The sequence below is a fragment of the Myodes glareolus genome, chromosome 18, assembly GCF_982192425.1.
Source record: "Myodes glareolus chromosome 18, mMyoGla1.1, whole genome shotgun sequence".
Classification (NCBI taxonomy): Eukaryota; Metazoa; Chordata; class Mammalia; order Rodentia; family Cricetidae; genus Myodes; species Myodes glareolus.
The window spans coordinates 3,918,583-3,933,524 of record NC_142043.1 but is presented as its reverse complement, the minus strand read 5'-3'; the positions used below and the strand labels follow the sequence as shown (position 1 = coordinate 3,933,524).

The 14,942-nt window shown below is 39.8% G+C and overlaps 1 protein-coding gene across 2 annotated transcripts in view; it reads right to left on the bottom strand.

Moving 5' to 3' along the window:
- The window catches only part of Efhb (EF-hand domain family member B), a 69,882-nt gene extending 55,711 nt beyond the window's left edge, over positions 1-14,171 (bottom strand). For both annotated transcript variants that reach the window (XM_085679367.1, XM_085679368.2), the window contains exons 1-3: positions 13,262-14,171; positions 1,347-1,409; positions 407-550 (exon numbers count right to left, since the gene is read on the bottom strand). In XM_085679367.1, coding sequence (XP_085535493.1) covers positions 407-550; positions 1,347-1,409; positions 13,262-14,125 — 1,071 coding nt within the window. In that variant the 5' untranslated portion in view covers positions 14,126-14,171. The remainder of the gene's footprint in view (positions 1-406; positions 551-1,346; positions 1,410-13,261) is intronic.
- Positions 14,172-14,942: the final 771 nt, after the last annotated feature.

Here is a 14,942-nt window from a genome sequence, read left to right as displayed (position 1 = left end):
AGCTAGACAATGATAACCAGGCAGCCAGTACCAAATACTTTCAGATCCCGTGTCCACTCAGGACTCTCTATTGTGCCTCTGGGTAAGACCAGCCAGTTCTGTTCTCTTAAAGGCTAACAAGGTGTGACATTTCTCTTTACTGGGGAAATGGGACGCCACCGCCTCATACCATCTGAGGAACAGTTAAGTTTACGGCTTAACTGCTGTTTCTTTCACACATTCTTAGTTGCTGCTGGTTGAAAACCCAGTTCATTGGCCAAGATTAGCATTTTTAGAGGACATAATGAGGAAAGAAAATACCCACAGGAATTATGAATTTCACTTATACCTTTATTTGTACAACTTTCTAACTTGGTAAATTAATAATACAATGTAAATTAATAAGGAAAAAAAAAGAAAGATTTACCGGCATTGAAATTTTAGATCTTATTCCATGTGTCAAGTAAGGTGCAATTTGGGGATCATTTGCTCTGCCATAAAATACTCTTTCTTCTCCAGGAGGTGGATATCTGAAATTGAAATATTTCTTTGCCTCTGGGGGAGTAGTAAGCTGGAAAGGGTAAGACAAGGAAATAAGACCATAAAGCACAAGTTCTAAAACACCAATTCAACTTCTCTGAACATCATCCCCAAATGAGGACATGTTCCTTAAAATCTGTTTACTGATGAAAATACAGTACTTTAAACATTATAGTTTGAGGGGCTGAAGAGATGGCTTGGTCATGAAAAGTACTGTTATTCTTACAGAGGACCCAGATTCCATTCCAGCATCCATATGGTGGTTCAGAACTCTGTGACTCCAGTTCCAAAAGATCTGGCAATCTTTTCTGACCTCTGTAAGCACCAGGCACATGCATGGTACACAGCCATAAATGTAGACAAAACACTTATACACATAAAATAAAACTCAACTTCAAAATACTTTTTAAGATTATAATTTAAGGGGCTGGAGATGGATCAGGTGCTCAGACATAACCACCTACCATTTCAGCTCCAAATGATTTAATGCCCTTTTCTGGCCTCCATGGCTCCCTGAATATACGTGGCATATATCCATGCAGGTGTGTGTGTCTGTGTCTATGTATAAACAGGCAATATTCAGGTTACAGCTCATCTCATTATTCCTACTGATACACATTGAAGCCTAGAGTTTTTCTGGTAAACTACAGGAAATGTAAACTTTTTCATTTTCTTGAACAAAATCAACAGACATCTTCAAAATACAATAAAATATAATAGAAGTTCAAAATTGACCGCATTAAATCTGTGCACTAGTTCACGAGAAAGACAGTTCAGTCTCCTGCAGCTCTTACTCAAGGTACAAAGAAAGACTGGGAAGTGCTCACCCTGGGAAGTTTTTCCGTCAAACAGGTTGCAACTCTGTATCCAACTGGCTTAACTTTTCCTGCCTTACAGGGAGAAAACATAGATTACTGTAGGGATTAAAAGGCATTTTAAAAGAATGGACTTTATATCAAACATGGCCTGTGCCTCAAATACTGCAAAGGATATTTTTAAACCACAATAAAATAAGTAAACAATTAAGTAATTAATAAACAAACAAAAGGCAGACATGCATCCAGTAATTCTGAGACATCCTGAGGCATTTACTTGCTTCCAACAGGGCTTCTTTTTCTGCTTTGTTTAAGTCTGGGACTGGCTTTATAGTATAGGTAACCTTGAATTCCTAATCCTTGCCTACCTCCCTGTTGCTGGGATTGGGATTACAAGTATGTATCATGTAAAAAAACAAGGCATTTTGTCTGTTTTTTGACAGATGGTTTCTCTCAAATTCATAGCAATTCTCCTGTCTGAATCTCCTTGGGGCTGGGATTACAAGCGTTACCATGCTCAGTCACAAACAATCCTAACATTTTTCAGTGGTTAATTTTTTGATGCCCAAATATATGAGTGTATCTGTGTGTTTCCAATACAGTTTTTTAAGATACAGCTCTTCTTACATAGTCCAAGCTGTCCCTAACTCACAATTCCCTTCCCTTAACCTCTAGACTTGCACAAACTCTCACATAAACCCAGAAAATACATTTTTGATATGTGAAGGCATATTATTTGTAGCCCAGTCCCTAGAGAGAATAAACTCTTACTTGGCTTTGCCCACTTGTTTGTAACTTGGGTTTTATCTAATGTACTCCCAGAAACACAACACACACACACACACACCTTTGCCTTTCATTTCAAAGTGGCTGATATTTTTATATGTACACTGCTCTTTTAAAAATTTAAAGAATTGGGGACTCAGCGTGGTGATTCATTCCTGTAATCCCAGCACTTGAGAGTCTGAGGCAGGGACATCCCCAAGAGCTCAAGGACAGCCTGAGTTACAGTAGCAGAATCCTGTCCAAAACAAATAAAAGGGACAAGTGTTCAGTTGAAATAGAACTAGTCTGACATCCAGGAAGTCCTGCAGAAACCAGGCATGCTGGGACACACCTGCAGTTACAGTACTTCAGAGGGAAAGGCAGGAGGATTAAATATTTACGGTCATCCTCAGCTACATAAAGTCTAAGACTAGCCTAAGATACAGGAGAAATTATCCTTAAAAAAATTAAATATCCTCTAAGAATCAAAATAAATCACCTAAAATATTCAGTGGAGTATTTTGAGTGGAGGGTAATAAAAATCAAGTCATCTTCCCTACTCTGGATCTACTTAAAAGTGGGCTGTTGACTTGCTCTTGTGCAATATTCCCAAACCCAGCAAGAGCAACTCCCGGCACCTGAGGCCAGTCCATGGAGATGACCCTGCATAAACAGACTTCTGGGTTCATTCTGTTGCTGTGATAAAACACTGATCAAATCCATGAAGGGGAGGAGAACGTTTATTTGGCTTGCACTCTCAGATGACAATCTATCCTCAAGGTGAGTTGAGGCAGAAACCCAAGAAGACCTGCCTGCTGTTTTACACACCACTACCTCTGACCAAGGAACTCAGTGTCAAGACAGTATAGAGGAAACCATGAAGGAATGCTGCTTGCTGGCACACTAGCTCAGGCTTAGCTTTCTTATGAAGTTCAGAACCTCCTACTTACCCAAGGAATGGAGAAGCCCACAGTGGTCTGGGCCCTTCTCCATCAATTAACAATCAAGACAACCCCTCTACAGTTGTAACTACAGGTACTACAGGTCAATCTAATCTGGGCAACGTTTCAACAGAGATTCCCTTCTAAGGTAATGCTAAACCAGCCTTTCTCAACCTATAGGTTACAACCCTTTGGGGGGGGGGGGTCACCACGTGAGGAACCTTGTTAAAGGTGAAAGCATTCAAAAGGTTGAGAAAGACTTCTCTGGACTGTGTCAAGTTGACAAGTGAAGTGTACACAGACACTACCAAAATAGTCTGTGTCTTGCATTATTTCTCCGGAAATATTTCCTAGGAATGTTCCAAAATCTAATGTTCCTTGTAGTCTCTCTCTCCTCTCCTCCCATCTCCCCTCCACTTCCATCCCCTCCGTCGCACCCCCTCTCTCTCTGCCTATGTGTGTATTCCTCTTTCCTGCCTACCCCCTCCATCTTCTCTTTCTCCTCCTCCAATTCCTTTTCCTACCTTTATGGTAACCAAGCTGTTCTGAATTTACTATTCTCTTACCTCAGATTCCTGAATAGCTGGGATTCACAGGTACGAAACAGTGGCCAGCTTCACAACATCTTTCATTAAGTAATCATATGTCCCTGAGTCTAATAATCAATCTGAGGCTCACTTATTTTTTATGAACCTCTGTGCCTATAAATGATGTGCCACTTTCTTAGTTAATCTTTCTTTCAATAATTGAATTCATACTTCTGAAGTTCATAAACCAAAATAGCAGTATAAAAGGTTGCCTCTGCAATAATTCAGTGAAAACAATCTTGTAGAGGTTCTAGCCCATACCAAACAAAATAGTTCTGTATTATATAGTGAAATTTATTTTTATTAGCTAAATGGAAAAAATACCATTTTTTAATGTTCAATAACAACTGTATAGAAGGGCATTTGGTGGATGAGTCATTGGAAGGTGTAGGCTTCATCTTTCTGTTGGCCCATTTAAGCCCTGCTGGCACTGTGTGTCCTATAGTCAGACTACCCTAAATTTGAGGCCCTATTAGCTATATTTAAGCACTGTTAGTCACCGTTTGTTTTGCTTTCTTTTGTTTTTTGAGACAATTTCTCATCTTATAGCCAGTCTATACTGAATTTATGGAAATCCTCCTGCTTCAGCCTCCTGAAAGCTGGGGTTACAGGCCTGAGCCACCTCATTCAATTAGCCACTGTCTCCTTAACCTCTTTCTTGTCCTTTTAAAGAAGCTAAGGCATTAAGCTTGCTAATTTGAAGACAACAGGGGCTACAGAGAGAGTAAGGGAGGGAGGGAATGGCAGGGAAGAGAGGTTCAAAGAGAGAGTGTGCCATGCACACATGATGGCTCACAACTATAATCTTGTCAATTAGGAAGGCTGAAGCAGAAGTGACATTGTGAGTTCCAGACAAGCCTAAGATGCTATACACTGAGTTCCAGGCTAGCCTGCACTTCAGTGTAAAATGAGACACTACTTCAAAAAACTAGACAGACAGACAGACAGAAAGATAGATTTAAAAAAAGGCCAGGTGGTGGTGTATGCCTTTAGTCCCCTGCACCAGGGAGGTAGAGACAGGTGGATCTCTGTGAGTTAGATGCCATTCTGGTCTACAAACCAAGTTCTAGGGCAGCCTGGCCTAAATAGTGACTTCCAAGACAGCCATGGCTGTGAGAAATCCTGTCTTGGAAAAAGAAGAAAGAAGAGAAAGAAGAAGGAAGGAGGATGGAGGAGAAGGAAGAAAGAAGAAGAAGGAAGAAGAGGAAAAAAGGAAGAAGGAAGAAAGGATAAGTGGTGGAGGGAAGGGTGGAAGGTGGCAGAAGCAGACATTTTAGAACTAATCACTTTGGAAACTGTTTTCATTAGGTTTTTATTGCTTTGTTAAAACACCATGACCAAAAAGCAAGTGTGGGAAGAAAGGGTTTATTTCAGCTTACACTTGCATATTGCTGTTCATTGATGACATAAGTCACAAAACAATCCCACACAAGTTCAGAATTATGAATAATAAAAAGGTTATTTATTTAAAGGGAAAATTTACATATTACAGTCCTAGATGACAGTCTTCTGAATGAATAGGAACAGAGTCTAGCAGCCGGAAGCAGGAGCCAGAGGCAAGAGAGTGGGCACACATTTACCGCTGCTTTTACAGTATAAGAGACCAATGCCCAAGTGGGCTGGTATCTTAAAGGCTGAAGGGGCAGAATGTCCTCCCACAGCACCTCCCCCTTTTGTTTAAATAAGAGAGTTCCAAACCCAATACAAAACACTAGGAACAGATATAAGTTTAATTAGAATTACAACCAGCACAAACAATATTAAGCAAGGAACATATGCTAAATGTTTCAATAAACATTCTATCCTATCTATTCTAACTTGTATAGGAAATGGCTTAGCCAGAGCATAAGCATACAGTAACTATGACTATCTAATATTCAACCCATTGAAGACCTGAGAAGGAAGATAATATTACTTGAGCAGGCAGGAAATACAATCAAGTAGCTTCCAAAGCAAGCAATATGTGATGGAGACAATTAGCTACCTGAGCAATCACCCAAAGTCTCACTTTGCAATGTTGAAGCAACCAACTTTGGCTAAGGCCTAGCATAACTGACAGATCATTTTCAGAGACAGGAATTTATTCAAAACCATCTTATCATGTCTTGGCAAGATTTGACAGTCTTGCTTATCCATTTCTGGATACCATGTACCTTGTCAGTGGTTGAAGCATGGGCAGTTCCTTACCCAAAGGCCAGTTTTGCCAAGAATAAAACAAACTCTGAGTGGAGTGTCTTCAGTGCTCAACATTTTCTTGGGAATAGATTAGTGCTGTCAGAAGCAATCATGTCTCATGTCAACAGAACCCTAAGTTATTTAAATGTCTAAGTTATTTAAATCCTTGAAGTGGTTGAAGATTACCTATATAGACAGAATACAATCACTATGTAGCTAAAGAATCTAATTGATCTGACTGTATGTACAACAAACATGAACAACTATTGACCTAGAGTAATTAATACCTGTATAACTTAAAGACTAAAACTTCATGTCAGAACATTAAAAAATCTGTAAACAAATGTGCAACAAATGAGGAAAATGACCTCAAAATGTAAACAATCTATAAGTATCTTGAGCAGAGGTATGAGTAATATATAATGCAATATGAAAGTATATTCTAAAAGTTGTATCAACATATAAAAATGTCCTAAACAGAGGTATATATACAATTTGACAGAATAACTTTGCATAGGTGTATAAATAATGTTAACAAAACTAACAAATATAATTTGAACTTGTATTAATATACAAAAATTATACCAATGTAATATAAATTATCCATAAATAATAGCTCACAAGTATTCACTCTATTATCCACTACTATTATCCTTTTTTTTCCAAACATAGTTTTCACCCCAACCCTCAATCTAGCAAAAGTGATAAACAACAACCACTAAACAATGTTCCCAACCCTAAGGACAAACTCTTTTGGAATAGGGCACGTCATTCTCTAGAATTGCTTCCCACTATCATGTCTCTTAATGCAATTCTGTGAAAATTAAGTGGTGGTTAAATTCCAAAATTATTGTCCAGTATAGTTACAAACAAGTTCCAAGCAGTCAATAAGGTTTTTTTTCTTTTTTTTTTCCAAAGTTCTTATATGGATTTCTGGCCAGAGTGTCATGAGAAGGTGCACCATGTCAGCAGCTGGCACCTAGAAACGTGCTCTTACAGTAGTGCTGTCAGCTTCACAACATCATCTCAACCAGGTGGGATTGTTGCTGTGGGGCCCTGTCTTCTTCCTGGAAACATCAAATATTACTGCAGGAAAAGGATCTGTAGGAAAATCTATTGTTCGGGACTGAACCAATTACCTAAGACACAGAGAGAACAAGCTCCACAGGAGCAGAAGCCAGGAGCAAACCCAGTCCCAGGACATTGGAGGATCAGGACTGAGCCAGCAATCAGATTCAGAGTCAGCAATCTCCACTACAACAAGTCCAACTCCAAGCCAGGGACTTCTGCAGGAGGATATCCAGACCAAGATTTTCAGAAACAGATCAAATCCAGCAGCCTAGGCCAAAGTAGACCTGAGGCAGCAAATTCCAAAGGAGCAGACCAAAGCACAGGAGCACTGAGCTACCTCAGGAACAGGAATAACCAACGGGGTAACTAGAACTGTGACACTGACTGTACCACAAGGAGCAACCATCTGAGCTTTGGATTCACTACACCTAGAAGATTATTTAAGAGAATCTCAGACAGCCCCAACCATACCTATTAGAGAAAAAGATGAGTAAAAAAGGTAAGAACACATACAGCACCACAAAGAGCAACACAATAAAACCTAAAGACCCTATAAAAGCAAGACCTGAACAACCAAATATGGATGAACCAGAAGAAAATGATCTAAAAAGTAACCTCAAGAGAATGTTTGAAATTCTTAAAGATGAAATGAGAAATTATCTTAAAGAAATGGAGGAAAAAACAAACAAAAAATTAGAAGATATAAGCAGATCACTTAAAGAAACCCAAAGAAAAAACTCAAACATATAAAAGAAAATATTCAGGACTTGAAAACTGAGAGAGAAAAAAATTTTTTAAAAAAACACACAGAAATCATGAATAAAAGATCAGGAACCACAAATGCAAGCATGAACAACAGAATACAAGAAATGGAAGAGAGAATCTCAAGCACCGAAGATACAATAGAGAAAATAGACTCATCAGTTAAAGAAAACATTAAATCTAACCAAAGCTTAACCCAAAATATCCATGAAATATGGGACACCATGAAAAGGCCAAATCTTAGAATAGGTATAGAGAAAGGAGAAGTTCAACTCAAAAGCACAGAAAATTTATTTAACAAAATCATAGAAGAAAACTTTCCCTACCTAAAGAAAGATACAAGAAGCTTACAGAACACCAAATAGACTGGATCAAAAAAAAAGTCCTCTTGCCACATAATAATCAAAACACTAAACATACAGAGTAAAGAAAGAATATTAAAAGCTGCAAAGGAAAAGGGCCAAGTAACATATCAGAATTACACCTGACTTCTCAGCTGAGACAATAAAAGCCAGAAGTTCATGGTCAAGCATTATGCAGACATTAAGAGATCATGGATGCAAACCCAGACTACTATACCCAGCAAAACTGTCAATTACCATAGAAGGATAAAACAAGATATTCTATGACAAATCTAGAGTTCACCGATACTTAGCCACAAACTCAGTCCTACACAAAATACTAGAAGGAAAACTCCAACCTAAGGAAGATGGTTAAACCAACAAAAATACAGATAATTGATGATCTCATTACAGTAAATCCCAAAGAAGAAAAAAATGCATGAATTAACATCAGCAATGATGAAAACTAAGCAACCACTGGTCATTAATATCCTTTAATGTAAATAAACTCAACTAACGCACTAGAAGGCACAGGCTAACAGATTGGATACGAAAACAGAATCCATCCCTTTTCTGCATACAAGAAACACATCTCAACCTCAAAGAGAGACATCATTTCAGAGTAAAAGGTTGGGGAAAAATATACCAATCAAATGGACCTAAGAAACAAGTGGCTATAGCTATCCTAATATCTAACAAAATAGACTTCAAGCTAAAATCAAAGAGACTAAGAAAGACATTCCATATTAGTCACAGGAAAAATCCATCAAGAGGAAATTTCAATGTTGAACATCTATGCCTCAAATACAAGGTCACCCTCATACATCAAAGAAGTACTTCTAAAGCTTAAATCATATATTAAACCCCACACACTAATAGTGGGAGATTTCAACACTTCCATCTCACCACTGGACAGGTAAATCAGACCAAAAATGAACAGAGAAATAAGAGAACTAACAGATGTTATGATTCAAATGGACTTAACAGACATCTATAGAATATTCCATCCAAACCAGAAGAAAATATACCTTCTTCTCAGCACCTCATTCATGGAACCTTCTCAAAAATTGATCACATACTCGGTAACAAAACAAACCTCAACAAATACAAAAAAAATAGAATAAACCAATGTACTTTATCAGATCACCATGCTTTAAAACTAGAAGTCAACAGCAATACTAATAATTCCAGAAAACCTACAAATGGAAATTAAAAAATGCTCACCTGAATCATTAAAGGGTCAAGGAAGAAATAAAGGGGGAGATTAAAGACTTCCTAAATTCAATGAAAATGACCACACAAGATACCCAAATTTATGGGATAAAGAAGCAAAAAAATCAAATGAAGAAATAGAAAACATATTTAACAATGGTGCTGGCATAACTGGATATCAACATGCAGAAAAATGAAAATAGACCCATATCTATCACCATGCACAAAACTCAAGCCCAAATGGATCAAAGACCTTAACATAAAGCCAGCCACACTGAACCTTGTAGAAGAGAAAGTGGGAAGCACACTTGAACGTATTGACACATGGAACCACTTCCTAAATAGAACACAGCACAGACACTGGGGAAACAATTAATAAATGGAACCTTCTGAAACTGAAAAGCTTCTGTAAAGCAAAGGACATGGTCAACAAGACAAAATAACAGCCTACAGAATGGGAAAAGATCTTCACTAAACCCACAACAGACAGAGGTCTGATCTCCAAAATATACAAAGAACTCAAGAAATTGGACACCAAAAGATCACATAATCCAATAAAAAAAATGGACTACAAACCCCTTCAAACCCCTAGCCTAACCCCATTCCTAAGTGTCAACTATCAATACCCAGAAACACATTTTATCTGGAACCTCCAATGGCCACAACTATCCGGTCCAAAGAATATTTCCTATCAAGCACACAGTCATCATACTCTCCAAAAATCCAGACAAGAAACAGAAACCAAGGAACCTACCCAACAGAGACAAATCTAGAAATCATCACCTAGACCTATAATCATCCCTACCCCTGATGCCTAAAAGTCAGTGTAAAGACTGTCATTAGAGTGGGAAAAGATCTTCACTAACGCCACATCAGACAGAGGTCTGATCTCCAAAATATACAAAGAACTCAAGAAATTGGACACCTAAAGATCACATAATCCAATAAAAACAATGGACTACAGACCTAAAGAGAGAACTCTCAACAGAGGAACCTAAAATGGCTGAAAGACACTTAAGGAAATGTTCAACATCCTTAGTCATCAGAGAAATGCAAATCAAAACAACTCTGAGATTGCATCTTACACCTGTAAGAATGGCCAAGATCAAAAACACTGATGACAACTTATACTGGAGAGGTTGTGGGGAAAAGGGAACACTTCTGCATTGCTAGTGGGAATGAAAGCTGGTACAGCCCCTTTGGATATCAGTGTGGCAATTTCTCAGAAAATTAGGAAACAACCTTCCTCAAGACCCAGTAATACCACTTTTGAGTATATATTCAAAGGATGCTCAATCGTGCCACAAGGACATGTGCTCAACTATGTTCATAGCAGCTTTGTTTGTCATAACCAGAACCTGGAAACAACCTAAATGCCCCTCAATTGAAGAATGGATAAGAAAAATGTGGTACATTTACACAATGGAGTACTACACAGCAGAAAAAATAACGACAGTTTGGATTTTGCAGGAAAATGGATGGAGCTGGAAAACATTATTTTGAGTGAGGTAACCCAGACCTAGAAAGACAATTATCACATGTACTCACTCACAGGTGGTTTTTAAACATAAAGCAAAGAAAGCCAGCCTACAAATTACAATCCCAGAGAACTTAGACAACAATGCGGACACTAAGAGAGACTCACATAGATCTAATCTACATGGGATGTAGAAAGCAGAAAAAGACAAGATCTCCTGAGTAAATTGGGAGCATGGGGACCTTGTGGGAGGATTGGATGGGGGAGGGGAGAGGCAGGGAGAGGAGCAGAGAAAAATGTAGAGCTCAATAAATATCAATAAAAAGTCTATTATTCATTGTGAAAAACTTAAACATCATTCATATAAACATACATTCAATGAAGAATATGATATAGACAAAATAGACATGGAGAAAGTAAAATTTTTCTAAAGTCTTCCTTCTGCCCTATTCCTTTTAACAACAAGCTTGGATTTAGAGAAGTACAAAGTCATTGTCCATCTCCAAAACCAGCTGAATATGTTAATATATAGTGCTGTGGGAGCACATTCTGCTCCTTCAGCCAATAGCCTTTAAGATGCCAGCCCACTTGGGCATAGTCTCTTATACTGTAAAAGCAGCAGTGAATGTGCGCCTGCTCTCTTGTTTCTGGCTCCCACTTCTGGCTGCTAGGCTCTGTTCCTATTCACACAGAGGACTGTTGTCTAGGACAGTGATCTATAAGTTTTCACCTTAAATAAATAACCCTTTTATTATTCATAATTCTGAACTGGTGTGGGATTGTTTTGTGACCCATCATCATCTGGCATCCAAGCTACTTCAAAAGAATGATGGGCATTGAAGAGGCTCTTTATGGAGATTTTTAGCCATTTGGACAAGAAACTGCTCTTGCCTGGATTGCTTCACTGGACACAGAGAGCCCACAGAGAAATGGCTGCTGAACTTGCCTAAATGTGAGCTGATCCTTCTGGGTTCCTGCTTCCTGAAAGAGTCTGCAAGACATTCTGCAGGATACAGAAGAAAATGACTGAACTGTCTTTGAAATTTCTTGATCATTGAAAAATCTGCCAGATACTATGGGCATGCAGGCTGAAGATGGATGCCCCAACAGTACAGAAAACTTTGGGTGACTGTACAGGCAGCAAGATATCTCTGTCATTTTTAGAGTTTTGGAAGTTGCTTACAATGTACTTCTTGTTTAATTAGGTAATATCATATCCTTCTGGAGTCTTTGATGGAGCTGAAGAATTTATAGTTATAGTTCTCCTTAGTTATGATAAAAGACAAAGTAGATATAAATATTGTAACTGCAATTCTTATTTGATACTTGTTATATATAATTGTACTATGTTAAAGTTAAAACCTTCCTTTTTATTTAAACAGAAAAGGGGAGGTGATGTGGGAATCCCCTCTGTGTGCTGTAATTACCATTAATGAAGAAAGAAACTGCCTTGACCTGTTGATAGGGCAGAACTTAGGTAGGCGAGGAAGACGGAACTGAATTCTGGGAGGAAGAAAGTAGTTAGGGAAACATCATGGAGCCGCCAGAGACAGACACAGCAAATCCAGGTAAGCCACTGCCACATGGTGACAATATACAGATTAATAGAAATGGGTTAAATTAATGTAAGAGCTAGCCAATAAGAAGCTAGAACTAATGGCCAAACAATTATTTAATTAATACAGTTTCTGTGTGGTTATTTCAGGGCTAAGCTATCAGGGAGACCAGAACAAACAAGTGGGCCCTCCTCCAACAGTTCATCATTGAAGGAAATCAGGACAAGAACTAAAACATGGCAGGAACCAAGAGCTGATACAGAGGCCATGGAGGAGTGCTACTTGTTGGGAATCTCCAGCTTTGGGCTCCATTCCAAACCTCACCTAGATGTTCACCTAGACACCTAGCCCCACTCCTCCAATTCCAGGTCCCCAACCTCAGGAAGCCTACCAGAGGTAAAACCCTCCCCCGCCCAGCCACCCAAGATCTCGCCTACAAGGTATTTAAGATCCTGGTCCTAAACCTTCAACGTGATTTCTTCTCAGGAGGCAGAGGCAGGCGGATCTCTATGAGTTCGCGCCCAGTCTGGTCTACAAGAGCTAGTTCCAGGAGAGCTAAGACTGTAACATATAGAAACCCTGTCTTGAAAAACAAACAAACCAAAAAAAATAATAATAATACTCTGAACTGGCTAGTTTTACGTCAAAGCGGAGGGAGCGTCAGTTGAGAAATGCCTGCATAAGATCAGTCTGTAAGGCTTATTCAGGGGTGTTTAGAGGAGAGCTCAGCCCAGAGCGCGTGCCATCCCTGGGCTGGTCACTCAGCTCCTGCCTCCAGGTCCCTGCCCTGGCTTCCTTTGCTGGTGAACTGTGATGTTAAAGTATAAGAAAAATAAACCCTGTTCTCCACAACTTGTATTTGGCTATGATGTTTCATCACAGCAATAGAAACCCTAATTAATCCCAGCGAAAACTTTGTTATTTGTCTCTCCAAACACAAAGAGGCCTCACTACTGTATCGTTTCAGTAAGACACGGCTACCACACATTCAAGGGGAAATTCTAGGTAAAACAAAAACAAACACAAGAACATGAACTTACACTTGGCCAGCAAGGCATCCGGTCAAAGAATTTTCCAGAATATATGGGCCTGATGTGCGCTGGAGCCTCCACTCCAGGTTCCAGGGCCGTGGGCTCCTTTTTCTCTTCAGGTTGTTGGGCAAATGGGCACTCAGAAGGTTCTGTTACTAAGCCTATTTGAGGCTCTGCATTATTGGATTCGCCTGGTTCCTGGGTTTGTGGCAACCCAATGTCTACCTCCTCGGGGGGCTTCTCTGCATAGGGGTTCACCACAACACAGCTGCGCTCTTTTTCCAGTTCTTTTCTGAGTTCCAAACCCACAACAGGCTGCTTTTCTGCTATAGCCTCCGTCCACGCAGGTCCACAGGTGACAGGTCTCCTTGTGCTCCCCGCAGCCTGTGGACTTGCACACACGGTGCCCAAAGGAGGCTGAAGTGTCCCTCCGTAGGGAAACCGAGGCAGAAGGCCCTCATTTTCTGACCCCACTCTTCCTGGTAACACATCCAGAGGTTTTGGTCTCTGAAAAGGAGAGCCCCTGTGGCATCCTAAATTATCCAACTCCATAGGTGTCCTAGAAAGAGTACGTCTTTCTAAGCCTACTCCAAGAGCACGGCAAGGAGGCGATTTTGTTTCTGGTGATGCCATTCTCTCCCTCCACCTTAGATTTTGTCCTAGTCTCATTTCAAGTCCCAGGTCCGTGGAAGATTTTGAATCTCTAAGTGCCCTGTCTATTAAGTCGTCCTTTTTTTCCTGGCTGAGTCCAACCTCCATGATTTCTGGTGTCCTCATCCTTCCCGGAGAACTCATCTTTAACGGGGAAGCTATATTTGGCTCTAGGGAAGTTTGCAAAGCTTTAGGGGACCCCACTCTAACGAATGAACACATTCTCCCTGTACTGCCTGCGGACTGCTTTTTGCCTGCTGGACGGAGAGTAGAGTCTGTTTACCTCGTTACCTGGGAAACAAACGGGGCGGGGCTTGGCGAGCAATTCGCGGCAACCCAACCGGCCCAGCTCTTATTCATAACGCCTCAGTAGGTTTCACTCCTTTTCTTTCCCCAAACCCCGGTTTATTTTTCTTTTTTTAAAGAATATTATTTTAAATTATGTGTATGCGAGTGTGTGTGTGTGTGTGTGTGTGTGTGTGTGTGTGTGTGTCATGAAACCAGATGCGTTGCGGATTCAGACACTGAAGTTACAAGGAAATGTAACTCCGCAAAAGGAGAAAGATTTTTAACTGCTGAGCCATCTCCCCAATTTCAGTCTGTGTCCACACCGAATCCCCAACACCTCCCCCACACACCTCCGGGTTTCTTTTTACTTATAGAAGGCAAAAAAAATAAAAATAAAAAAAAATAAAAAATAAAAAAAACACTTGAGTGATGAGGCTTTTGGATGTTAAACCTAATGTTTGTGGAGTTCTCTTCAGTTTCCCAAGTTATACAGTCCTATTAAGATGGTTTTAATAGACGAGCCAGGTATGGTGGTGTATAACTAAAATCACAAAACTCAAGAGGTTGAAGCAGAGGGGTCGTCGTGAGTTGAAGGCCAGCTTGGGGTAAAAGAAACAGGGAAAGAGGAGCGAGAAACAGACAGAGAAATAGATTCAGTTCTGAAGGCTATTGGCCTCTTCTCTGGTCATCTGGGATCAAATACTTTGTGGCGACTGCTTCTTTTAGGTGTCCCCTTGCCCACAAGTGTCTC